The 25547-nt window shown below is 52.8% G+C and overlaps 1 protein-coding gene and 1 non-coding gene across 2 annotated transcripts; one reads left to right on the forward strand and one right to left on the reverse strand.

Annotated features, from left to right (window-relative positions):
* The first annotated feature begins 5834 nt into the window (after positions 1-5834).
* LOC122894878 lies at positions 5835-5940 on the forward strand. The gene has a single exon (XR_006381884.1). It is a non-coding gene; the product is annotated as a U6 spliceosomal RNA (small nuclear RNA).
* A 7952-nt stretch (positions 5941-13892) lies between these two features.
* On the reverse strand, positions 13893-24261 carry MMP14 (matrix metallopeptidase 14). Its single transcript, XM_044230025.1, has 10 exons — positions 23897-24261; positions 19701-19849; positions 19390-19512; positions 18702-19009; positions 18043-18204; positions 17550-17710; positions 17235-17373; positions 16953-17103; positions 16359-16474; positions 13893-16013 (listed from the first exon to the last, which is right to left on the reverse strand). Exons 1-10 carry the CDS (start codon positions 23999-24001, stop codon positions 15679-15681), a joined length of 1749 nt encoding a protein of 582 aa, XP_044085960.1. The 5' UTR covers positions 24002-24261; the 3' UTR covers positions 13893-15678.
* Positions 24262-25547: the final 1286 nt, after the last annotated feature.

A 25547-nucleotide genomic window follows, 5' to 3' on the forward strand; every position in this document is an offset into this window, starting at 1 on the left:
GGGCGGAGGGAGGGGGCGGGTGACGAGCCTGGCCCCACCCCTGCCAATCAACGCGCCCGCCCCGCCCACCCGCTCGCCTTAACCCCTTTCCGGCCCTGCCAGGACTCGCCAGACCCGCCCTCGGCGAGGCGCTCAGACTGCTCTTTGAGCTCTGCTCTGTTCCCGTCCTTTCGGGGTGGCACGTTTGTTACAGGACATGTTGGTCAGAGATCCACTGCTTATTCCGTAACTGTTATGTCTTTCTTTTGGACCCTTAAGCTCTCAGTATTTGTTCCAGTGTCTGAGATACGGCAGCACTTTTTGTCGTGAGCCTCTATTCTAGCAATTACCACACGGAGTTCGAACTATTTGTTTACTCCTCTTTCCCGCCCCCGCCCCGCCCCTTCACTGGAAGCAGAAACTTCCTGTAGGTCGGGGCCTAGGCTGTTTACCTTTGCACCCACAGGGTTTCCTGCTGAGACACCGTAAGAATTGCCAATAAATGGTAAATAAACGAGTAAAGTTCTTTCGCCGCGTGCCGACTCTGTGACCTTGAGAAAAACACTCAACCTCTCTGGGCTTCTTGACTGTAAAATGGAGTTAATAGTGCGACTCTTTTAAGGTTGTCATCAGCGCTTAAGGAGGTGATGCAAGTTGAGCATCTAGGAAGTGCTCTGTACCTTGGAACAATTATTATGATTAGTCCCAGAAGATCTTTTTTATTTATGTGAGCTTATTACTTCTTATTCCTGTGGTGCTGATAGGTAATAATAGTAAACAGTAACAATAGCAAATAACTTTTTGAGCTTTTTTCACATTTCAGTCACACTTCTAAGCACTTTTCAAGAATTTGCTCTTTTTCGGGGCTCCTGGGTGGTTCAGTGGGTTAAAGCCTCTGCCTTCCGCTCGGGTCGTGATCTCAGAGTCCTGAGTCCTGGGATCAAGTCCTCTGCTCAGCAGGGAGCCTGCTCCCCCCACCCTCCCCGCCTGCCTCTCTGCCTACTTATGATCTCTGTCTATCAAATAAATAAAATCTTAAAAAAAAAAAAAAGGAATCTGCTCTTTTAATTCTCCTCACAGTCTTTGTGAAGTAGAAACTATCTTACTCTCATTTTACAGATAAGGAAACTCAGGCACAGAGAAATTAAGGATTTTGTGCAAGGTCATGAATCTAGTAAATGCTGAAACAAGGGTTTGAACCTAGGCGATCTGGCTTGGGACAGGGTGTACATTTGGATCCTAACTACTCTCTCCTCTCTACAAATAGTACAAAACACTTTTTTATCCATGACATTTGTTGTTGGCATCAGTTTTTATATTTTCAAAACTTGTACCACAAAAGGGCCTGAAGCCATAGAGTTGGCCATAAAAAGGTCCACTGGGACCTTGGTCCTGTGCCAAGGGATTTGGGTCCCTCAGTCTTTCTGTGCCCTCTCCTGTGCTCCCTCTCTGTACAGCTCCAGGAGTGAAATAGGATCCGAGTATGGAAAAAGGATGTTGAGCAAAGGAAAGCAGGGTGAAGATGTTGGAAAAATAAAATATTTAAGTTCTAAAAGTGATCATGAAGGTTTTAGTTGAGTGCTGGCTATGTGTTCTCTATGCTTCATGGATGCCCGAAATTATTTTTTTTTTCTTTTTTTTAAAGATTTTATTCATTTGAGACAGAAAACATGAGCTGAGGGAGAGGCAGAGGGAGAGGGAGAAGCAGAAGCAGACTCCCCACTGAGTGGGGAGCCCAAGGACAAGGATGAGATGATGAGATGATGAGATGTGGGGCTGGATCCCAGGATCCCAGGACCTGGAGATCATGACCTGAGCCAAAGCCAGCTACTTAACCACCTGAGTTACCCAGGTGCCCTGGATGCCTGGAACTCTTAAGACTTCACTTGAACTTCAGGAGTTTACTGTCTACTTGGAAAGAGAGGTCAGATACACAAATGAGAGAAACCAGACAGCCTTGTGGGGTACCCATGGGAGTGGCATGTGAGGGAATGAGGAATTATAGAAAGGAAATGGAAAAGGTGGTCCTGAATTGGAAAGAGTTGTGGGAGGCAGGAAAAGGAGGAAGGGAGCCCATGGTCTGGGATGCCGAGTAAATGAAAATTGGCCAAAAAATACAGTCAAGGTCTAGTCTATTGGGAGCGGTCATCATCATCAGGAAGAAATGGCACCAGGGTAGAATAGTCTTGCATTTCGTAAATATTTATTAGAGTGCCTTCCAAGTACAAGGCACTCGACAGTAGGGACTCATATTTAAGAGTGAATTCAAGCCTCAAAATGATAGGAAAAAATTAAAGAGGACTTAGGCGCTTAAAATGAATTTAAGCTTTAATTAGTCTAGTGAGTTTCAGTGTCCTGGCCCATATAAATCACACCCTAGGCCATCAGGTACACTTACGAATGGGCCTGTAGAGATGTTCCTGGAAATCTTTGAGGAATTATAAAAAATAGTGGAAATGGGCAGATGTTTGGTTTTCAAAATGATAATATCTAACTTTGATAGACTACTTGTCTGTGGCAGACACTGTTCAAGCACTTCATGTGTATTATCTCAGTTAATCCTCACCACGCCTCTAGGAAGTAGGTGTTATTTTTGCCCTTCTTTTATAATTGAGGAAACTGAGTCATAGGTCAGATAACTTGCTCAAGATGAAACTACCAGCACGTGCAGGAGCCAAGCTGCTATGGTCTAAATGTTTGTGTCCCCCAGGCCCCAGATTCGTATGTTGATTTCCTAACCCCCAAAGATGATAGTATGAGAAGGTGAGCCTTCGGGAGATGACTCTGAGATGGAGTCCCTGAGTTGGAGCCCACAATGGGACTAGTGCCTTTTATAAAAGAGGCCTGTGCACTATGAGAGGACACAGTGCGGTGGTGTGGTAGTGAATCAGGAAGAGGGCCCTCACCAGTGGGTGCCCAAGCTGGTGCCTTGACCTTGGACTTCTCAGTCTCCAGAACTGTGAGCAATAAATCCACTCAAGGGGCGCCTGGGTGGCACAGTGGGTTAAAGCCTCTGCCTTCAGCTCAGGTCATATCCCAGGGTCCTGGGATCGAGCCCCACATCGGGTTCTCTGCTCGGCGGGGAGCCTGCTTCCTCCTCTCTCTCTGTCTGCCTGCCTTTCTGCCTACTTGTGATCTCTGCCTGCCAAATGAATAAATAAAGTCTTTAAAAAAAAAAAAAAGAAAAAAAAAATAAATCCATTCAAAATACCAAAATGGTATTTTGGTATATCATCAGTCCAAAAGGACTAAGACAAAGGCTTGCTACCGAGAAGTTGGGGTGCTGCTGTAAAAAAAATACTTAAAAATGTGGAAGTGGTTTTAGAACTGAGGAATGGTCAGAGACCAGAGGTGCGTGCTTGGAGAAAGCCCCTGCTTCGGTGAATGGACCGTTAGGGGAGATTCTCGTGAGGGCTCAGACAAGAGAGCTGTCTGGACCTCAGACTCCTTAGATTACCTCAGTGGTAGTGCACAGAATGTAAATAGAAGTATAAGTATAGTTGGTCAAAGTCACTCTGACTGGGTCCCAGATGGAGATGAGGGACATGTTAATTGGAAACTGGAGGAAAGGAGATCCTTGATACAAAGAGGCAAAGAGCTTGGCCAAATTGTGTTTGTGTCTTAGTATTTGTTGGAAGGTGGAACACACAATTGATGAAACCAGATATTTGGCTGAAGAGATTTCTTTTTTTAAAAAATTTTTTTCTGGGATGCCTGGGTGGCGCAGTTGGTTAGGCGACTGCCTCCGGCTCAGGGCGTGATCCTGGAGTCCCGGGATCGAGTCCCACATCGGGCTCCCAGCTCCATGGGGAGTCTGCTTCGCTCTCTGACCTTCTCCTCGCTCATTCTCTCTCTCACTGTCTCTCTCTCTCAAATAAAAAAAAAAAAAAAAAATTTAAATTAAAAAATTTTTTTCTTTTAAGATTTTATTTATTGGGGTGCCTGGGTGGCTCAGTGGATTAAGCCTCTGCCTTCGGCTCAGGTCATGGTCTCAGGGTCCTGGGATTGAGCCCCAAATCGCGCTCTCTGCTCAGCAGGGAGCCTGCTTCCCTTCCTCTCTCTCTCTCTGCCTGCCTCTCTGCCTACTTGCGACCTCTGTCTGTCAAATAAATAAATAAAATCTTTTTAAAAAAAAGCTTTATTTATTTATTTGACGGAGAGAGATCACAGGTAGGCAGAGAGGCAGGCAGAGAGAGAGGGGGAAGCAGGCTCCCACTGAGGAGAGAGCCTGATGCAGGTCTTGATCCCAAGATCCTGAGATCATGACCTGAGCTGAAGGCAGAGGCTTAACCCACTGAGCTACCCAGACACTCCTGGCTAACAATGTTTTGTAGCAAAGTGTTGAGGAAGCTTCCTGGTTTCCCTTGGATACTTTTTTTTTTTAAGGTTTTTGTTTATTTATTTGACAGAGAGAGAGAGAGGGAACACAAGCGTGGGGAGTGGGAGAGGGAGAAACGGGTTTCCTGCCAAGCAGGTAGCCCGATGCAGGGCTTGATCCCCAGGACCCTGGGATTATGACCTGAGCTGAAAGCAGTTTTTTAACAACTGAGCCATCCAGGCACCCTTCACTTTAATCTTATAGTAAAATGCAAGAAGAGAATAATGATTTAAAGGGGGACTTTTTCATCAAAAAGGATGCAGAACTAAGATTTGGAAAATTCTTATCACTATGTAATATTCTGTATATATTTTACTCATTTATCATGTTTATTGCCTGCTCCTCCCACAAGAATGCAAGTTTGCTGGGGCAGGGATTTGTTGGTTTGCTGGTGTATCCCTAGTGCCCAAAACCGTGTCTGACAGAAAGTAGGTACTCAATAAATATTTGCCGAATGAATGCCAGTCCTAGGCATCACATAGATTACATCCTTGAATTCACTCAACTACTCTTTCAATTATTAACCCCATTTTAAAGATGAGGAAATGCAAGCGCTGTAAAGTTACCTAATTTGCTGGCCTCCAAACTAGTAAATTGTAAAGACTGGATTCACACTTGGCCTGTGTGACTCCAGAGCCGTTGTTCCTAACCATTATATGACATGGCCTCTCTCTGTGCTGCAGGCGATGTATTAAAAGATCGATAAGGGGCGCCTGGGTGGCTCAGTGTGTTAAAGTCTCTGCCTTCGGCTGGGGTCACGGTCTCGGGGTCCTGGGATCGAGCCCCGCCTGCTTCCTCCTCTCTGCTGGCCTCTCTGCCTACTTGTGATCTCTACCTCTGTCAAATAAATAAATAAAATCTTAAAAAAAAAAAAAAGATCGATAAAATGGGTTGCCTGGCAGCTCAGTCAGTGGAGCACAAGACTCACTACATTGCGAGTTTGAGCCCCACACTCAGTGTATAGATGACCTTAAAATAAAATCTAAAAAAAAGATTGATAAAATGAATCAATCCGGAGAAGGGTGTTAGAACTGGTGAGGGGTCTCTAAGCCATGTCATATAATAAGCTGTTTATGGAACTAGAAAGTCTTTTCACCTAAAGAAAAGCTTAACTTGAGTGAAGGATTGAATATATGAAAACTAGATCCAAGTATTTGATGAGCTATAGCATGGAACAAGAATTTGTTTGTTCTGTGCAATGAAGGGCAGAGCCTGGAATTAACAGAGCAAATAAAGAAAATCAGTGTATTCCCTGCCTGAGGTTCAGAGTTAATGCAGAGGGACAGATGCCTTGGAACTTCAGGATTCCTTGGCAACTCTGTGAATCATGAATTTCATGATGGCATAACTTCCCAGAAAACAAGGGCAAAGAAGCTTCTAGAAGCAAGTTGTGTACGATGCTAACAGGAACCCAACACAGTGAAAGTCGAGAAAAGACCTGGGGTGGGAATAAAAGGCCCTTCAAGGAGAAGTTTCAGTGCTGAATTTGGCAGCACATATACTAAAATTGGAACAAGACAGAGAAGATTAGCAAGGCCCTGTGCAAAGATGACACAAATTCATGAAACATTCCATATATTTTTTTAAGATTTTATTTATTTATTTGACAGAGATCACAAGTAGGCAGAGAGGCAGGTAGAGAGAGGAAGGAAGCAGGCTCCCTGCTGAGCGGAGAGCCCTATGTGGGGCTCGATCCCAGGACCCTGGAATCATGACCTAAGCGGAAGGCAGAGGCTTTAACCCACTGAGCCATGCAGGCGCCCCTCCATATTTTTATTGTACACCTAAAACTAATATAACACTGTATGTTAACTTCAATTTTTAAAGAAAGATTATTTATTTATTTTGAGAGAGAGAGAGAACATGAGCATTGGGGAGGGGCAGGGGGAGAGGGAGAAGCAGACCCGCCGCTGAGCAGGGAGCCCCAAGAAGAAGACAAGGACAGGGCTAGATCTCAGGACCCTGAGATCATGACCTGAGCTGAGGGCAGACATAACCTGCTGAGCCACCCAGATGCTTACCTCCCCACCTTTTAACAAAAGATTTTTATTTATTTATTTGACAGAGAGAGAGAGAGAGAGAGAGATCACAAGTAGGCAAAGAAGCAAGCAGAGAGAGAGGGGGAAGCAGGCCCCTTGCTGAGCAGAGAGCCCGAAGTGGGGCTCGATCCCAGGACCCCAGGATCATGACCTGCGCTGAAGGCAGAGGCTTTAACCCACTGAGTGACCCAGGTGCCCCCCTGCTTCCCCTTTTTTAAAAGAAGTTTCAGGGGTGCCTGGGTGGCTCAGTTGGTTGGATGTCTGCCTTCCGCTTGGGTCATGATCCCAGGGTGCTGGGATTGAGCCCTGTGTTGGCCCCTGCTTATGCTCTCTCACTGTCTCTGTCAAATAAATCAACTAAAAATCTTTAAAAAAAATAGAGGAGAAGTTTGAGTAAATGCCTGGGTTGCTTCCACAGATATAGAGGTTAGTTTAAAAAGAGATGACTGGTTGGGGGGGGCCTGGCTGGCTCAGTCAGAAGATCATGCTACTCTTGATCTTGGGGTTGTGAGTTCGAACCCCATATTAGGTATGGAGATTATTTAAGTGAATAAATAACTTTAAAAAACTTTAAAAAAATAACTAGTGAAGGAATGCAGACAGCTGTTGAAAAACCTTGGCTTGACAGAAAAGGGGGATATGAGGGAAATCATTCAAGGCAGCAGCAGTATCCAGAAGAGCTTTTCAAGATGTGGAAACTTCTGTGTTTGAAGGAGTGGGGATTAAAGACCCTGCCATATGGTTATAGGAGCAAATTTCTTTGTGCTTTGGAAAGAATGAGATGCTGGGTTGGAGACACACCTTGGAGGTTTGGAGCAACCTCAAATCATGTCCATTTTGGGGATATCTGGTATATTACAAAGTTAAATACTAAGATAGTTTCAAAGATACTTTGTATGTTTTATTTATTTATAAAGATTTTATTTATTTATTTTTAAAGATTTTATTCATTTGAGAGAGAGCAAGAGCAAAAGAAATCACAGAGGGAGAGGGAAAAGCAAGAGCCCAATGTGGGGCTCTATCCCAGGCCCTGAGATCATGCTGAGCCAAAGGCAGAGGCTTACCCTACTGAGCCACCCAGGTACCCCAAGATTTTATTTTTTTAAGTACTCTCTAAACCCAACGTGAGGCTTGAATTTAAAAACCCTGAAATCGGGAGTCACATATTCTATTTGACTGAGCCAGCCAGGTGCCTCAATACTTAGTGTATTTTAAATGTTCCTATTTAACAAATGAAAACTCTTAGCATAAACACAGCAATATTATGGTGGTAGTTATAAAATACCTACAGGCATTTTTTTTTCAAGTACAAAATTTAAAAGCTCTATAAATGTGCGACTTGGATTAAAGGATCCTCCTGTAGTAGGGATGAGGTTAGGAGGATGAGTGCAGGTTAGGGGAACCCCAAGAGGGAGCATAATCCAGGGCAGTGACAGAGAAATGCCCACTCTGGGGAATAAAGGAATCAGGAAGGCCTGCTTGCCTTGGCATGAAGAAGTTCTGTCAAAGCATTCCGAGGTAGGGGCCCAGGGGAAGGGCATCCTGGAGCGATCAGTGTCTGAGGCGTCCACAGGGGGGCAGCGTGGCGACTCGGTGGAGCTCTGAGAGGCACCTCGTAGTGCCCCCTTACTTTCTCCTGCACCCCCTCAACTCCACTCCCTCTTCCTTCCCCTTGTTATTCGAGGGCTGCCCACCAACCCCTGCACAGGGACAGATGAGGGAAACTCTGACATTTTTCTTCTGTGCAGCTGGAAGACTAAGGCTTGTCATCCTGTTTGGCCATAGTCCCACCCCTGTAAGTACAGGTGTCCTGGTTGGAAACATGGAAAGTGGAAAGGGGGAAGGAGCAGGCTGGCCAGTGGCCTTGTTGGGGGGCTGTCTAGGCCCCTGCCTCTCTCAGGCTTGGCGCGCAGTGCCAACACCCAGCACAAGGGGGCGCAATCGTCCCGCAAACCCTGCCCGGCTGGCCTCTGCCGCAAAGCGGGTGTGGGGGTGAGGCTAGCCGGAGACTGGGGTGGGTGTTCTTCTGGGCCCCTTGTCCAGTTTTCCTTCACCCAGAATTTAGATGGCGTTTTGTGCAGGCAAGGGGTGGGGAGCTCCAGAGCACGGGGCTGGTAAACTGGAGGAGAGACTGGGGGCAACTGGCATGGAGCTTAGAGAGGTGTCAGGAGGAGAGACCTGGGTGTTGGGCCCCTAGGTCAGGATCTGGGAGCAGGCTGGCCTGCGGGTGCAGTCTGTAGGATTGGTATTTCCAGAAGCTCTGGGTTAATACAACCCAATATTGATCACTCCTAGATTAAGGGCAGGCTGTGGAGGACACACGGGGAAACCATAGGGACAAAGTAGTTGCTTAGGAGTTATGGAGTCCATGACATTGATATATTTTTCTCTCTCTCACTTTTTTAAACTTTTTTTTTTTTTTAAGATTTTATTTATTTATTTGACAGAGAGAGATCACAAGTAGGCAGAGAGGCCAGCAGAGAGGAGGAAGCAGGCTCCCCGCTGAGCAGAGAGCCCGATGCAGGACTCAATCCCAGGACCCTGAGATCATGACCTGAGCCGAAGGCAGCAGCTTAATCCACTGAGCCACCCAGGCGCCCTCTCTTTTTTAAACTTTTAAGATTGAGGTGGAATAGGGCACCTGGGTGGCTCAGTGGGTTGAGCCTCTGTCGTCAGCTCGGGTCATGATCTCAGGGTCCTGGGATCGAGCCCCCCATGGGGCTCTCTGCTCAGCAGGGAGCCTGGTCCCCCCCACCCCTGCCTGCCTCTCTGCCTACTTGTGATTTCTGTCTGTCAAATAAGTGAATAAAATCTTTAGGGAAAAAAAAAAAAGATTGAGCTGGAATAGACAGTCAAGCTCATGAAGGGTACTAAAACCTACACCTTGATGATTTTTTTTTTTTTTAAGATTTTATTCATTTATTTGACAGAGATCACAAGTGGGCAGAGAGCCCAATGTGGGGCTCAATCCCAGGACCCTGGGATCATGACCTGAGCTGAAGGCAGAGGTTTTAAGCCACTGAACCACCCAGGTGCCCTTGATGATCTTTTGACCTTACATATACATAACACTTGTGTACATACATGTACAGTATTTATACATTTCTAGGTATAGCTGTTGGCTTGTGTAATTCACAGTTTTCACTGGCAATTTAAGTTAGCAAACTTTTTTCCCCTTTTTATTTATTTTTTTAAAAGATTTTATATATTTATTTGATAGAGATCACAAGTAGGCAGAGAGGCAGGCAGAGAGAGAGGGGGGAAGCAGGCTCCCCGCTGAGCAGAGAGCCCGATGTGGGGCTCAATCCCAGGATCCTGAGATCATGACCCGAGCTGAAGGCAGAAGCTTAAACCACTGAGCCACCCAGGCACCCCTTTTTCCCCTTTTTAAAAGATTTTATTTATTTCTTTGTCAGAGAGAGTGAGATTGAGAGCAGGAGCAGGGGAACTGGCAGGCAGAGGAAGAAGCAGGCTTCCTGCTGAGCAGGGACTCAGTCCCAGGACTCTGGGATCATGACCTGAGCTGAAGGCAGCCGCTGAAATGACTGAGCCACCCAGGCGCCCCTTTAAGTCAACAAACTTTCATTAAGGGGCTTCTGCGTGCCTAGCACCAGCCTACTCCTTTGTAAGGAAGTGAGGACAGAACGTGTTTGTCCTGTGGCCTCAGTGGGGTCAGTATTATTATGAATCATAGTCATTCCTTGACAGAACTATCCTGTCAGTGCCTTGCAGGGCTGTGGCAGGCTGTGTGAGCTACTTGCAAGTGGCCATATTTTTGGGATCCAAACTCGGACGAATTGTCTGCCATACATGAACACACAGTGAACGTGAATAGACAAATGCACAGAAACTCATGAAGGTAATATTATTGGATCCAGAATATACCGTCAGGGCAGCCACGATCCTAGCACAGAGCCAGACACTGAGTGGCCAAGGAGAGCATTTTTGGGAATTGATTTTGCTCTCTGGCCTGGTGCTCCAAGTCTCTGGAAGCTGAGCGAAGGGTGACGTCTTTGACCACAGGCTGGATCAGAATGAGCTGGAGCTTGTCGCGTGTGTGTGAATCCGCTAGGCCTTCGGAGGCCCCCGGCTTTTCCCCTCTCTTGTGGTCATCCTGGCCTTGCCCCACCCAGACCCCATCCTGCCCCAAATCAGGGAAGTGTCCCTATTGGGAAGTGAAGTGTGTGAGCAGGAAGTGACCCATGATGAGGCAGCTGCCAGACCTGGTCTGGTCCCTGAGTCAATGAGCTACTTCAGGCACTCAAAGGAAGTCTTTCCGCCAATTCACTGCAGTGTGGATACCTCTTCTGTGCCCTGTATTGGTCCTCCCCACCCAGGTGTGGGTCTGTGGGGACAGGAAACTGGTCTCCTCCTCCTCTAAGCCACAAAGGGCCCATTGGAGAAATAAGGTACCCTTCTGGAGGGTAAGGTGCTGCCTCAGCATGGAAGCAGGGGAAGCCGCAACCTTGGGGTGTGGCAATAGTCCTCTTTGGGGTGCCTGATCCTGCTGTGAAGCCTCTGGTTCCAGGATTGGTGAGGGACAGCAGAGGACAGAGGGGGCTGGGCCTGGCTGGGGAAGGCTGGCCTGGAAGGCGCTGAGCCTTCGGCCCTGGGCCAGGGTGGAAAGTATGTGTGTGAGCTCATTTGGAAGGTGGCTTCTGGCCAGTCAGGCCTGCCTCCTCTCCAGGCCCCAATTGCCCAGCCCCCTTGAAGACCGCCACTGGGTCTCCCCATTCTCCCAAGACTGTCTGAGGGACGAAGGTTGAAACCCCCAGGTTAAGTGTGCAGCCCCTGGTCTCCTAAAGAAAGTGAATTCAGATTTGGGAGGTGGGTGAGAAGGGGGTACAGGGTCAGCAGGACAATGGATTAGCCTTGACTGGGGTTTCCTTGGAGCCTCAGGGAATGGTAACTGTCCTCCTAGGCCCTTGCACAGCCATTTGCCACCCCCATCCCTCCCTTAGCTGCAACCACTGGTGCCACTCAGTCCTTCTGGCTTCTGAGTCCTTCCTGCTTCTTCCTTCTTTCCCTCAGACGGGGACCTGTTCCTGTCCCCCAAAAAGGAGGTGACTGCAGGCAAAGTGGGTTTCTGAGAAAGAGCCCTTCTCCTGCTGCATTTCTATGCCCCATGCTGTTGCTCCTGCATGGAGTAAGAAGCAAGTACTCATGGGCTGTCAGATCCCCAGAACACATACCACCACACACACCCAGCCACGCAGGGGCCATATTGGAAAAGACACTCAAAGACAAGGGCAGAATCTACCTGCACGGGGGGAAAAAAAATCAGACAGACCTGGGTTTTCATTTTGGATTATGGAGCTACGACCTTAAGGAAGTCTTATCTAAGCCTCAGTTTCCAAACCTGTAAAACATGGGCAGTGATTGTGCCTGTGTACCTGGACCAATGTTGGTTTTTTTTTACCACCTCCCTTTGGCTGGAAAGGGAAGTGGGAGTACAGAGGGGAAAGAGGACTAGGAAGTCTGTCAGTGTCCGGAGAAGGGGGCCCCAGGGGAGGGACAGTGGAGTCCCAGCAGGGGTGGCCAGGTTGTACTTGAGGGGTCACCCTGCTTAATCCTCCCTTCTCTAGAAGGCTTGGCTCATTCTTTGATCCTCGATTCTCATGTCGCTGACCCAGCACCTGGCCGGCAGCCTTGGAGGTGTGGGCCCAGCTGGTGGCAGGATCCCTGGGGAAGGGCTCAGACGTGTGGGGTGCCATGGGGGGCAGAGCGCTGCCTCTGCTCAGTGCTTGCCCCTGCTGCAGGCTCCTTTGAGGCCGTGTCCCTGGGTTCTGCCCAAACCTCCTCACAGATTCCCCTTGGCTCTCCCCGGCTGCTCTAGCTCCATGTGCTGCTTTCGAATACAGGAACTTGGAACCTTAGAAACTGGGTCAGGCCCAATGGACAGAGCGGGGTAGGGCCAGTAAAAGCAGCATTTTCAGGTCTCTCGGGAGCCACAGGGACCTCTGTTCTCCCCTCACCCCGCCTGACCCTGTGAGATCAGCAGGGCACCTCCCAGCGTCTATGGGTGGCCTCCCTGGGCTGGACCCCTCAGACCCAGGGCATGTCAGAAGCACGGGACCTTGCGGCCCTCCACCCCACAGTTCTCCCTGCCCGGGAAGCCTCTTCCGCCTCTTTTCCCCTTTGTCTCTGGTCCTCCATTCCCATCTCTCCCCCTTGGCTTCAGAGAGCATCTTGTGATTCCAGAATCAGGGCCAAACAATTTCCTCGTGATGGGGAAACCGCACTCCAGCCGTGGCAGCCCTAGGCTCCCCCTCCTCTTCCCTCTGGCAGTCCCCCCTCCCCAGGCTCCTCGACTGGCTCCAGCTGTGTTTTGCAGAACTCCCACTGGATAACATCTGTAATTGCCTCCAGATGTGGGCCACAAAAACACAAAGGGGCCATGAGCTCATCTTCGAGCTCCTTGCAACACGCACAGCTCCCCACCTCCCCTCCCCCCAGACAACCCCTGACTTTCCCATGCCAGCTTCCCTGGGTCCCCATCCCCTCTGGTGAGGGTGGCAGGGAGGTGTCCACATCCACTGAGATACATAGGCTGTGCCAAACAGCTGTTGGCGGGAGAGGTGGAGGCGGCCAGGCGCAGGGTCAGGGTTCCTGGCTGGCAGAGAGGTGGGGTACCCCTTCTGCCAAAGCAATCACACCGGCCAGCCCTGAAGAGCAGCTGGAGAGAACCGATGGCCTACGTGGGGCCAGCGCTCGTGGAGGAAAGCTGTGGAGGGGGCCTGGGCTCGGGCCCAGGGAGGGCTGGGCTAACGCAGGAAGGGAAGGGGAGGAAGAAATAGGGCTGCTCCCCTTCAGCTGAGCTGACTCAGCAGCTGAGCTATTCCTCCCTCCAGGCTGGTTTCGGAGGAAGGGTGGGTCAACAGCCTGGGAACCCTGTCTGGGGCAGCAGTTTCGAAGAAACAAAGCCTTGTTATTCTCCCCTTCCGCCCTGACCATCCTGCCTCTCCTGGGCAGTCCAGTGAGATTCCTGTTTTGCCAGAGAGAGGCTGCTCCTCACTGGCCACAGGACAACTGTTTGGCCTTCCTGGGTGTTCCTTCTGCCCCTACGGCTGAGCCCCCTAGGCCTAGAAGAGGCTTAGATGCACGCAGGGCTGGGTTAAAGGGCTCAAAGACATCCAGGGAGTCCCCAGCAGCAGAAAGAGAGGTCTGAGGAAACAGAGGGTCTGCAGCCAGATCACAGGACAGGGTAATGCAATTTAGGAAGATTTTCCGTGTGGCCTCAGCTTGACCACTTCCTCTTGCTCCGGGCCTCCAAGGTAACCTCTTGGCTGGGTTGGAGAGGGCGCCTGGGCTCTGGGGACCACTTCCCTGCCTCCACGGACTGTATGCCTTCCTTCCCAGCTATGGCCCTGAACCCTCACTGTCCATCAGGGATAAACATATTCCTTTATGAAAAATACCGAAACCCCAGGTCACAGAAAACACAGGTTATGGGCATGCTTTCCATTCACCTCTCTGAGAGAAGGCAGCCACACAAAGAATGTGAAACACCATTTATTCTTTGTGGAAAGGTTGAACAAGGTCAAAAATGTCCTTAGAGGGCACTGACCCAGCCCCGCCCTGCAGGTTCCTGGGGTCCGATGCCTCTGCACCCCCCACCCCCACCCTTCCCCTGCCCCTTGTTAACAAAAAGGAACGATTTGAAGGGAATTCATATATAATAATTATAATAAAAATATACATTAAACGAAACAAAAAAAAAAAAAACCAAACAAGACAAATTTAGCCGAACTGCCAGCACCGTTCATCCCACACACCCCCACCCCCACCCCCCACCCCCGGAACTCCCCTACCCCTAACATTCCTCTCCTCTCCCTGTCCCCACAGGGTCTCACTCTCAAGTCCCAGGTACCATGACCACCTGTGGTGGCCAGAGGAGACTTCCAATGGGCAGGCTGGGTGGGGGAGAGGAAGCAGGACACGGTAGGATGGGACGAGGGGCAGGGGTATCAGGCAGTGAGGGGCTAACCTGACAAGACCCCCCCAGGCACCTGCCCCCTCACTGAAGCCAGCTGAGGCTGCTGAGTGCTGTCAGCCCCTGGTCACCTCCTATACTAGGTGGCCACCCTCATGAAGGTCCCGAGTCACCAGTCCCTGGATGTGTGTCATCTCTGCTCTTTTCTCTGGGCTCCCTACCCTTCCCATACTTGTATGCTGGCTGGAGGAGTGGAGCACCAAAGTGGAGTAGGTATGCCCTTCTCCAGCCCTTCCTCAGACCTCCAATAAAACATGGCCTCCCCTGGGAACCACCGCCCACCTGATGGAGTCCCTGCTGGCCTGGCCCACCTGGCCGCCCTCCCCCCCATCCCCTGGTCCTCCACTCCCACTGCGCCTCCCTGGTTAGCCTTTGGTCCTGTCCTATCCCCCTGACTGCTCTGCCCCTTGGTCCCTATCCCAGCTGCTGGCATTTGAGTGAGATTCTTCTTCTGTCACCTTCAGGCTCACCCCAGGGGTCGAGACAGTCCCTCTCCTTGGCCCTAGCCATCCTACCCTGGGAGCTGCAGCCTGTGCTCTCCACTCCTCTAACCCAGACATCCCCAGTCAAGGCTGACATTTGTGGGGGTAAGGCATCTGGGGGTAGGGCCGTCAAGGGTTTCTACAGCCCCTTAATGGCTCAGGCTCCTGGGGACGTCCTTGGGGCCAGGTGGGGCAGAGGCAGATCTTTGCAGAGCGGACTGACTCTGAGCTTCCCTCCCAAGGTCTTAGGGTGGCTGTGTGGCCTTCCCCCACACCACTCCTACTCTCTTAGGGTCTCTCCTCTCAACAAGATTAGATTCCTTTAAGCCAGAAAGAGTGGTAGGAGGTTGCCACGGGGGTGCACCGGGTGGGGGGGGCTTGTGGGGCTGGAGTGCCCAGAGCCTCCTGAGGTCAGAGTTCAGAGGTTAAAGTTATATCAGGGAATGGAAAAGGAGCAGATGACCCCATTTGACCTTTGCCAGCGAGGTCTGAGGGTCCTGCCTTCAAGTGCAGAGCCAAGACATTCAGATGGGGCTGGGCACACACCAAGCTACAGAGGCCCCTGGCGGGGGAGCAGGAGCTGAAAGGGGCAGCCCCTGATCAGCCCCCAGGGGACTCCATCTAGGGAAGAAGCAATGCCAGGGTTGAGGTGGAGAAAGGCAGTCAGGTGATAGAAAAGAAGGGAGGTGGGGGGCGGGGTAGGGAGAGGGCCTGGGACAGGTGGAGCAGCCCACCCACCACCACCTGCTGCCACTGGCCTTCAGAGGCAAAGTCCTCGTGGTAGGAGTGGGTGGGCGGCCGTGGGGGTCAGACCTTGTCCAGCAGGGAACGCTGGCAATAGAGCAGTCGTTTCGGGGTCCCGTGGCGCCTGAAGAAGAAGACGGCGAGGCCCACTGCCAGCACCAGGAGCAGCAGCAGCACGGGCAGCACCACGGCGGCCGCACTCACCGCCCCGCTGCCCTCTTCGTCCACCTCGATGATGATCACCTCTGTCTCCTCCTCCGTTCCCTCGTCCGGCCGGCCACCTGACGCGGGGCAGCCCATCCAGTCCCGCAGGGCTGACTTGGGGTAGCCTGGCTCTACTTTCAGCTTCTGGTTGTTGAATTTCCAGTATTTATTCCCCTTGTAGAAGTATGTGAAGACTGCAGCGGTCAGCAAAAAGGTGGAGGGAAGACCCACAGGGAGGAGAAGAGCGGGAGGGAAATCTGTGAGCCACGCGAGCTAGCTGAGTTAATCCCTTACCCTCTGTGAACATAAGTCATCTTAGCTGTAAACCGGGGCAGTTCTAGTACCAGGCTAGTAGAGTGCTGGGGATTAGGGATCCGACGTGCAGAAAGCACTTTCCTCAGAGCCTGGCATGTGGCAAGGCTTCCAGCCCCCTTGTCATCACTGCTTTCCCCACCATACTGTCCTGTCCAGCTTTCCTCCCATTCTCCCTAATCCGCTGTCCCCATCCTCCCCTCATGGACACCTCCCTTGCCCCTCACCTTCATCGCTGCCCATGAATGACCCTCTGGGAGACTCGGGGATTCCTTCCCAGACCTTGATGTTTTTGGGGTACTCGCTGTCCACTGCCCTGAGCTCCTCGTTGAAACGGTAGTACCTGGGAGATAGGAGGGGAAGGGACGCAGTAGGGCACTGGGCCTTTCCTCAGAGGGCAGCGGGGCCCAGACTGAACCCACCAGAAAGCAAAGGGTGCTGACGGACGGGGTGCGGGACCAGGGTTTTGAGTAATGAGGGCCTGTGGCTGAAAGTAGCGGAAGGTGGGGGTGGATGGGAGGTCCCAGGCTGCAAGGAGCCACCGGTAGCCTTTAATGACAGTGCCTGGCTGCTGGGGTGGAGACACCGTGCTGGGGGGCAGGAGACGCCAAATGACCGGGTCTGAAATGGTGACCCGGTCACTTCCCACTCACTCAGCACCTAATGGAGGCCGTCTGTTGCTAGGCAACGGCAGAGGCTCAGCCAGCAACTAACTTCTCCAGGGAAACATCCCAGGGAGAGGTGGGTCTTTCTCCCTAACTGAGGGAATCGGTGGTGGCATCTGAGGAGGGAGGCCTGGGGTCAATGGGCTGAAGTCTCACTTGTTTCCCCGGAAGAAGTAGGTCTTTCCATTGGGCATCCAGAAGAGAGCGGCGTCAATTTTGTCAGTAGGCAGTCCTCGGCCCAGCTCCTTGATGTGCTTGGGGTAGCCAGGTTCCAGGGAAGCTTCGTCAAACACCCAGTGCTTATCTCCTGGTGGGGAGAGGGAAGGGCAGATCAGGGTTCCCCTCGGGCTCTTGTGTCTTTGGAGGAGTCAAGTGGAATCCAGTCCTCCAGGGAGACTCTCCGCACACTTGGAGAGCTAGGGCAGAATGCCCCGTTACCTTTGAAGAAGACAAACTTGCCATCCTTCCTCTCATAGGCAGTGTTGATGGATGCGGGCAGGCCCCGCCAGAACTGGCCGATGGGCATGGGGTATCCATCCATCACTTGGTTATTCCTCACCCTCCAGAACCAGCGCTCCTAAAAGGTGTCGAGGTGGGGACGGTATGTTTGTCTTACAGGGAGTCCTCTGGCTTGGTCCCCAAAGCTTCCCACTGTCTCAGTTCTAGTTCTTAGTCCTCCTGCTGCTGTTTCCACCCAGCCTGCTGGGCTTGGAGCCCTCCCATCCCCCATACTGGCCCACTTCTTCCTCTTACCTTGAAGACAAACATCTCCCCTCGGAGCACAGCCACAGTGTCGAAGTTACCGTCACAGATGTTGGGCCCATAGGTGGGGTTTTTGGGCTTATCGGGGACAGAGGGCCTGGAGGTCGTCCTGGGTTGCGGCGGCATTTTGGTGGGGGACCCTGACTGACTCCCTGGTATAGAGAACATGAGAGGCACTTCAGACTTTGTGGCAGAGAGGGCAGAAAGAATAGGTATATGGGCAGACAATCCCCTTGGAAAGGTGTGGATGGCCCTGTGGGGGAGGCTGAAGCAATCAGGCGGGAAAGGACAGAAAAGGTGGAATCAAAAGTGGGAGAAGAAATAAACATGTAGGAGAGATAAGGTAAAAAAAAGAAAGTGAGAGTAGGTGGTGGGTGGAGGCAGGGTCAAGTGGGGTTGGGGGTAGATCATAGGACATGGGGGAAAGGAAGGGATGCACAGGTCAGAGAGGAAGAGCAGAGAGATGCGGGCATAGATTACTCACCGTAAAGTTGCTGGATACCCCGGCGGTCGTCATCGGGCAGCACGAAGTTCTCTGTGTCCATCCACTGGTAAAAGGGCGCCATGATGGCTGAGGGATCATTGGAGTGCTCAAGGCCCAGGGCATGGCCCAGCTCGTGCACAGCCACCAGAAAGATGTCATTCCCTGGAGGGATGGCGATGATTATGAGGGCAGCCTGGGTCCCTTACCTCAGAAGCGCTGCTTTCCCACCAGAGGCTTGGTTTTCACACCTGAGCCTGCCTGTCACATTTTCCACCCAAAAAGCCACGAAGCCAGTAAGCAATCTATTCTCGGCAGAGAGGAGAGGGTGCTCTGGGGACAGATCCCAATCCCAGGGAGACATGTATTAAGGGAAGTTGAGGTCCCGTCTGGGCCTCAGGTTCTGCCAGGAACTAGAGGTAACATTTGCCTGGAAAGTGGGAAGTCTTTGACTGGGAAGTCAGTTATTGGGTGAGAAAGGGACCAGATGTAAATGGAGCAAAATAAGAATCGGGCTTTCACTGGAAGTCAGATTAGGAGATCTCTGTAGCCCAGAGACTTGGGGGTTTGAGGTTTGGGAGGAAGCAGGACAAACACCCCCCGCCCCACAATGATCGTTGACTCTCCCCACAATAAATGAGTCCCAGAGCTACTTTGCTCACCATTCAGATCCTCATTCCTGACAGTCCAGGGCTCAGCAGAGTCAAAGTGGGTGTCCCCTCCGATGTTGGGGCCCGGGAAATAGGCATGGGCCAGGAAGCCACCCTCGCCATCGAAAGGTGTGCTGTCACCGTGGAAACCCTCAGCGAAGAAGATCATGATGTCTGCTTGCTTCTCATGGCCCTCGCGGATATAGGCATAGGGCACCTCTCGGAATCGAAGCGGTGTGGCGCTCTCCCACACGCGGAATGCCTTGCGAATGGCCTCGAATGTGGCATACTCACCTACCTTGGGTGTGTAATTCTGGATGCTGAGGTCCAGCCACGTGGGGGGAGGAGGGGAGCATGTTAGCATCACAACGAATACAATTCTCCTTCCCTGTACTTGCCCAGGTCTGACTGAACCGCCCAGCTACCTCTGCTGCCCTGGCTCTTCCTACTGCCTCCTGATGCCGCTGCACCAAGAACTGAGGGCTCAAGATCCCCTGCAGGCTTCAGTTTCCTGGCCCTGAGGCGCACCCCCCACAGGCTGCACCTTCCCCCAGGATTACAGCCATGTTTCTCCCCACTCCCAGGGATGCTTCCCAGGGACAGAGGTGAGTAGGATAGGAGGCCTCTGAGTCTATGAGCACAACTGATAGGGAGGGCGACCCTGATATTCTGAGAAAGGCAACTTGCCTGTTGGACTCACCAGAAAGTGATCTCATTATGCTGCCATTTGAGGCCCTGGATAGCATAGCGCTTCCTTCGAACATTGGCCTTGATCTCGGCCCCAAACTTATCTGGAACGCCACAGCGGGGACGCCTCATTGCCCTGGGGTTTGAGAATTGTGGCCATTAAAGAGAAAGGTCTTGTGAGGAAAGGGAGAGTGCCTGGCCTTAGAGTCAGTGTGGAGAAGGGGAGGGGGCAGGAGTCAAGCTCATAGGTAGCAAGGTCTCTGTGTTGTGTTGTCGCTGAGAGGTGGGTGCCATGCAGGATTCCCACCAGGGTCTGGCACTTACTTCATGGTGTCCGCATCAGCCTTGCCCGTCACGCGCAGACCGTAGAACCTCTGCATGGCAGCGATGGCAGCTGAGAAGGACTGGGGTGAGCGGTGTGTGTGCGTGCGCAGGTCCCCGGGGGGCAGGTAGCCATACTGTTGCAGCCAGGCCTGCAGGGAGAAGAGCATGGCTTAGAGCATCTCCACTTGGCCCAAGGGGAGCCTCTGCCTCCCCCTGCTATCTGGCATGCACCCTTGGCTTAGGAGAAAAGGGCAACGAGCTCCCAGCCTGGCTCTGGCAGTGGGGCTGGAGGAGTTCCCAGGCTGGACCTGCACTCTGGCCCAGGCCCCAGTATGACTTGTCCTCTCAGGGCTGTGGGCTCCAACAGGGGTGGGGAGCCATGGCTCCGGACTTTGGCTGTAACTCTTGAGAATGGGAGCCCAGATGGCTTAACTGAGTCCTAGGATAGCTTCTCAGAGCTGTGATTCCTTCCAGCACTTTTCTTCTCTTTGTCAGTGTTCTTGTAGTTTGGATCCTGGGAATGGATTGTGCCTGTGATGGATGGAGGCAGGGAGGCTGAGGGGGGCTCTCTTTTGGGTCCTGTATGAGACCCTCTTGGGACAGGAATGCCATGCCTCTAGGACCCTTACAGCTGACATCTTTTTAGAAAGGAGGAAGCAGAGCAGGAGCTAGGGCTGAGACGGGCTGCTGAGATAGGACGCTGGGACCTTTGGAGGTGGTGGGGCTGGGACCCAGCCACAGAGCTGGGTTCCTGCCACTGTCCCCATCCAAGCATCTGACCTAGGGCTTGGGACCCAAAGGCCCATTTGAGGTTCTCAGAAGAGGGAGTGGGAGATGGGGGTCATGGTAGAGACTCGGTGGCAGCACTGTACTTGAGGTATATTGTGAACTGTTCATAAGACAAAGGTTGGCATATTGCTTTAACATAAAGTTAGGTTTTCGGGGGCGCCTGGGTGGCTCAGTGGTTTGGGCCTCTGCCTTCGGCTCAGGTCATGATCTCGGGATCCTGGGATCGAGCCCTGCGTCGGGCTCTCTGCTCAGAGGGGAGCCTGCTTCCTTCTCTCTCTCTCTGCCTACCTCTCTGCCTACTTGTGATCTCTGTCGAATAAATAAATAAAATCTTTAAAAAAAAAAAAAAAGAAAAAAGAAAATGCTCAGATTCTCTGATGGAGATACTACGTTGGTCCCTGCTTTAGCTTTGCCTTCCTTAGGAGTTCGGAGGGGGCCTGCAGGTTGCTTAGAATGGAAGTCTGGAGCGCAGAGTGGGTAGAGGCTGCTGCTGGGTGCCACAACCCCCATCCCAGGTTGTCACAATGGATCTTCCTGACGCACTTCACCTCTAGGCCCCAGCCCTGCTGGCCGGAGCATTGCTCCTGCATTGGGGCTGGGGGTGATTCAGGAGCAGCTGACTGGGGACATGTGCCTGTGGGGCAAGAATTGCAACAGGGTTCTGGGAAGTGATCCCCCAAGGCTGATGGGAGTTAGGGCCCAAGATGTAAACAACCTAGCTTTTCCCCAGCCAACAGGCCTGGTCAGAGCAACCTTAGCACCACCCGCCTCTGAGAGCCCCTCCTCAGGGGTAGAGGAGGGAGCCAAGTTTAACCTCTGGGAGACCACAGGGGAGCAGAGCAGGGTGCTACAGAACCTGGTTGATCTCCCCAGGAGCTGTGGACGTGCCCTGACCTGTGTTGGCTGATGCCACAGCTAGTGCCCACGGGAGGCCTGCTGTGGCCTGTGCCCAAGTATGCGGGAAATTCCCTTTGCCCTTAGCCTCACCTGTGGTGTACACACACACCCCAGGCTTCTGACCCCTGGTGAGGGAGCGGCTGCTTCAGCTTTGGAGAAGGATGGGAGTGGCCTGCTCCTGGAGCTGGAAGTCAGGAGGACTTAAGTCAGGCCTCCTCAAGCCTCGGGGAAGGAAACTGAGGGGAATTCTCTTAGGGCTGAATAACAGAATGGAGGGTGGCAGAGAGGCGAGGAGAATCCACATCCAGGAGCTCTGGGATAAATCCCTCTTGGGAAAGTAGGCAGGTCTAAATATTCCCACCCACAACGTCCACCCCATACACGATAGAGAAAAATGGAGACTTAGGCAAGAAAGGGACTTCCCTGCATTCAAGAAAGCCTCAAGGCCTGGAAAGGAAGTGCCCCCATCCCTCTCCTCCCAGGCCTAGGCTCTGAGCAAAGCAAGAACCACAGAGAAGACTAGGAGGTGAGGAACCACAGAAGAGAGGACTCTTGTGTCTGCGGCTGGGTGGGGGAAGGGCCAAGTGCCAGAAGGGGCCACAGGGAGGAGAGGGATGTCCTGGAGCTGGTGCAGGACTCTGGAGGCCTGGTGGGAGGAACCCGGCTGCCTGAGGCCTGGCCACCCCAGCTCACCCTCTAGACTGGCCTGGAGAGGGAGCAACTATGTTAGGTCCAAAAACTCAGTTGGCTGGCTTTGTCTTGAAAACTGAGTGGTCTGGAGGTATTCCCCGAGCGTGGGGAGGTCCAGAGAACCCCTCCCACCTCTGGCCTAGGAGTCCTGGAGAAGCTGGGTGGGTTGGGGGAAATGCTGGCAAACTCCAGCAAGCCCTGGATGAGAGCCTCTGGGCCTGCTCCTCCCTCCCTCTGCCTCCCACCCCTCCGTGGCCCAGAAGCAAATGGTGGTTCTGGCACTGGGACTGCCCATGACCCACTTAGAACAGAGCCAGGGCTGCTGCCCCTCCCCTAGGGGGCCTAGTGGGGCAGGGGAGGGAGGGCAGGGCAGGCAAGGTTGGCAGTGGGCAGCCCCCTGATGCCCAGGCTTCTTTTGTTAGGAGCTCTCCTTGCAGGCCTCCGATGAAGACTCCAGGCCAGGGGTGAGGATGACTCCTCCTGCAGGGCCCTGTCAGGCTTAGCCCCAGGTCAGAGCTGTACTCTCCCTGGTCACCCCCACTCCTAGGGCCACACTTCGCTTTTTAGCCTCAGATCCCTTCGGGACAGAGAGAGTGTGTTCTTTCTGGAGATGTTTCCTCCGGGGGTGGGTCCGGGGCCAGGACCGAGAGAGAGGAAGCCAAGTCCAGATCCCCTCCCCCTTCTGGGGCCCTTCCCGGCCCCTCCCGACCGCACCCAGGCCCTGCCGGGCTGAGTGGGTTGAGATGGCCCAAAATAAGAAGCTGATCAAATTCGTCTCCCACCTTCACCCCAAAATAAGAGAGAGAGAGCAAGAAAGAGAGAAAAAACCTCCCTAGACAACTCCCACGCGGCTTCCTCCCAGGGGGGTGGGCCAGCGTCGGGGAATGGGTTGGGGGGGCGCCTGAGACCTGTGCTGGTGCCCTGGGCCCGGCCCTCTCCCCACTCCCCAGTGCGATGCCTCCAGTCTTCCTGCACAGAAAAGCAATTAACAAAATTAACAAAAAAGCAATTAACAAAGGCAACCAGAAGAGCCTAAAGGCGCCACTGGCTGGGGTTGGGGTGGGGTGGGAGGTTTGGGGTGGTGAGGGGGGCAGAGGGAGGAGGCGGCCTCCCTGCCGAGCCCCCGGCTCACAAGGAAAGCTTTGTCTGTACGGAAAGGCGGCCGGGGCGCCAGCCCTGCGCGACCTTCGACGCCAGGGCTCCGGGCCGCGACACAGAGGGGTCCGCGCGGGGAGGCGGAGTAGGGCGAGGGACAGGGCCGCTCGGCGGGTCTAGCCCCGACCCCACCTGGTGGTGGCTGCACCCGCGGAGGACCGGGACCGCCCGGGAGGCGCGCAGCGTTGGGGGGCCCGGAGCCGCGGCGCGGTCCACCAAGCCTCCCCGGCCCGCGAGTGCGGGCGGGAGAGCGCTGGAGGGCTGGAAAGTTGAAGAAACAACGGACTGGCGCACAAGACAAGAAAGCAGGGCAGCGCAAGGGCTGAGCGGAGTCAAAGTATTTACCAGGCTCCCTCCTGGTTCTGCAGCTGAGCTCAGAGCCCCGGGGAACCGGGGACGGTGGGCCCCAGCTGTAAGGCTCTTCCCAGGAAAGAAAGTAGGTGGCGGCGGGTGGGGGTGGGGGGGCTGGTTGGGGAAGACAGAAGTTGGATCGACTTGGAAGTTTGGAGATGAGGAGGGAAAGCAAAAGGAGGGGGTTGCTGCTGCCCGGAGCGGCCAAACCCCCGAGCTTGCTGCTCTCCAAGGAGGACCCTGTCCCTTTGGAGACCCCCGGCTCGCCTCCCCGGCGGGCGCGACTCCCGGCAGGGCCGGGGGAGCTCACTTACTTCGGGGCTGAAGCTGCTCTGGGCCGAGCTGAGGGAGGCGAACGCAGTGGCGAGCGTGAGCAGGGGTAGCAGCAGACTGCCGGTGGGCCGTGGGGCAGGAGACATGGTCCGCGACCGTCCCGGCAGCCAACCGTGCAGGCTCCGCGGCGGGGGCCCCAAGCCCTGGGGTCGCGCCGCCACTCCCTTGGGTCGCCTTTGTCTTCGGTGGGCACTGAATTTGGATTCCTAGAGCGCTGTCCGCTTGGAGATGGGGGGATTGTTCTTGAAAGTGCCTGTTCGTTCGTCCCCTCTTTCCCGTTTTTTGATCTTTCTTCTGCTTAGTCTGCGAACTGCATTGCGAGTCCTCTCTCACTCCTCTGGTCCCTCCCTTCTCCCACAGCCTCTCCGCCCCCGCCCCAATGCCCTCCTTTCCCGGTGCGGACGTGGTTGTTTCAGCCTGAATCCAATTACAGCCAAGAGTCGGGTAAAAAAAAAAAAAAAAAAAAAAAAGACAGAAAACACAAAACCAAAAAAAAAAAGCACCCTAAGTTGCCTTTTTGTGGTGGAGGCTGCCATCTGCAGGGGTTGAGGCCACAGCTAAGGACGGGGGTTTGTGTGTGTGTGAAGGGGGGAACCGAGGCCACGGGATGTGGGAGACTTTCTCCCCCTAAGCATATTTTAGGTGGCTTGATTCCCCTGGTATTCAGCGTTTGTCTCACCTCAGAGTGGGAAGTACCGGGAGGCTCAGTGTCCCAGGCGGACAAGTTGAGAGTCTGGGATGCTGGTGGTGGTCTTCAGGTCCACCACACCTGGGTTGGAGATTGTCTGCTGGGACGTGTGGCTCAACCAAACTGAAACATTTGCCCCTGGTTCTTGACAACCACCTCCATCCCTATCCTGCCCCAAACATGCAATAGTAACAAAACCCAACTATCAACCCACCAACTCCACAGCCACACTGGTCCCGTCCTTGCAGAAAAGACAAATGCCGTCCCTTAAACACCATCATTTGCAATCTGGCTACTCCTTATGCTGGCTTGGGAGGAAGGAGGTGCAAGGCCATGGAATGTGGGGAAAGGCAAATCAAGTTCGGGGAAACTGTTAGACAAGAGAGATTGGGAGTTTGGACTTTGGGGTTTGGTTTTCCCCTTTACAGTGAAAAAAGGCAAAATGTTCCTGGATCGACTAAACAGAGAACAAAAGGTGGAGGTATGCTGGGAAGGGGGAGGGAGAGCTGAAACTAACAGTGGGGAAGAGACAGATAAGAGGTTGAGAGTTAGATCTGGAAAAGCAGCCCAACAGAAGCAGGAAAAGTGTGGGAGACAGAAAACTCGACCATCAGCGAAATCTAAGATCCTAGAATTGCATTGGTCAGCGAGAGATGAAGGAGGTAGTAGGGGGAAAGAAGGGAGGGAAAGCCAGGCAAGGAATAAAGGAGGCTGGAAAGAATTAAGGTCAGGTAAGAAGCTCCAGCAATACTAGAGATCTGAACTATTACAAGTTTGTGGCAGAAAAATGGAAAGAAAGCCCAGTGCTCTGTATTGTAATAGGAGCAAAGGCCCCTATCTCCCAGAATCCATGATCAGTAACAGGAAAGGTTTCCCTGCGTCCTGGGCAGCTTATGGGTTTGTGGGAGATACGCATGGATATTGGATACCTATGCCACAATGAC

The sequence above is a fragment of the Neovison vison genome, chromosome 13 (assembly GCF_020171115.1).
Source record: "Neovison vison isolate M4711 chromosome 13, ASM_NN_V1, whole genome shotgun sequence".
In the NCBI taxonomy this organism is placed as follows: domain Eukaryota; kingdom Metazoa; phylum Chordata; class Mammalia; order Carnivora; family Mustelidae; genus Neogale; species Neogale vison.